The sequence below is a fragment of the Priapulus caudatus genome, unplaced genomic scaffold, assembly GCF_000485595.1.
Source record: "Priapulus caudatus unplaced genomic scaffold, Priapulus_caudatus-5.0.1 Scaffold1807, whole genome shotgun sequence".
Lineage (NCBI taxonomy): Eukaryota > Metazoa > Priapulida > Priapulimorpha > Priapulimorphida > Priapulidae > Priapulus > Priapulus caudatus.
The window spans coordinates 46018-47025 of NW_014578868.1; the positions used below are offsets into that span (position 1 = coordinate 46018).

At 47.1% G+C, this 1008-nt stretch overlaps 1 protein-coding gene across 1 annotated transcript in view; it reads right to left on the minus strand.

Annotated features, from left to right (window-relative positions):
- Positions 1 to 1008, minus strand: part of LOC106817640 (indole-3-acetic acid-amido synthetase GH3.3-like) — a gene marked incomplete at its 5' end in the record, with an annotated part of 14439 nt that overhangs the window by 3155 nt on the left and 10276 nt on the right. The window contains 2 exons of the mRNA XM_014822326.1: positions 222 to 346; positions 728 to 941. Of these exons, the coding sequence (XP_014677812.1) occupies positions 222 to 346; positions 728 to 941 (339 nt within the window). The remainder of the gene's footprint in view (positions 1 to 221; positions 347 to 727; positions 942 to 1008) is intronic.

A 1008-nucleotide genomic window follows, 5' to 3' on the forward strand; every position in this document is an offset into this window, starting at 1 on the left:
CTCTCTCTCTCTCTCTCTCTCTCTCTCTCTCTCTCTCTCTCTCGCTCTCACTGTCTTTTCCTGTCTCTCTCTATCTTTCCCTCTCTCTCGCTCTATCTCTCTATCACTCTCTCTTCCCACCTCTCTCTCTCTCTCCCCCTCTCTCTCTCTCTCTGGAGTGAGAGAGAGCGAAAGCGGTATTTCACAGGGTAGATGAACTGCGAACAACATAGCCAGCTAACCTGATCTAGGAAATATGTTTTCGGCTGCTCCTTGTGCACTTCACTGAGCGGCATGAACTCGAAGAAGGTTGACGTGAACGTCGGCAGGTAGTGTATGTTAGCAGCTCCGGGCCACATGTTGATTCCTGCCCCAAGCACACAGTCACACAGTCACAAACACGAAATATTCGCGTGTGACCGATCACTGACCGACTGACATCGCGCTAGCATCAAACGCCGGAACGCATTTCTACCACTAATCTCTATGTACTAACTATACACTAGCTATACACTATATAGTATATACTATATACATATACTATATATGTTATATATACTATATATATATATTTATATATCTACATGTATATACTAACTATAATTATACTAACTCTATATATACCGCCTAGGTTGAGTCACCGTAATGACGTCACATGCTGACACACCCACGCGCCTGCGCATATACTAAATATCACTCAAGTATAGAATTAGAATAATATGTGGCGAAGGAAGAGGGAGCACCTTACCCATATATGCCTCCGAGGAGTTGAACAGGCTGGAGTAGATACTGACGCCCTTCGCGTACTTCTCAGTCAGTAGTTCTGCGTAGAGCGCGAACGAACCGGAAGCAGCAGTCTTCAACTGGCGCAGGTTCGGCCATATCCGGCGGCAGATTGCCGTGAATCCCTTACTGAATTCGCGTTCCAGCTCGTCCGCCCGCCGTGGCATTGGAGTAAGCAGCTGTCGCGGAAAACGATGACGTCACTGTGACGTGTTACCGTTTATCATCTCGACGTGACGGGCGTGT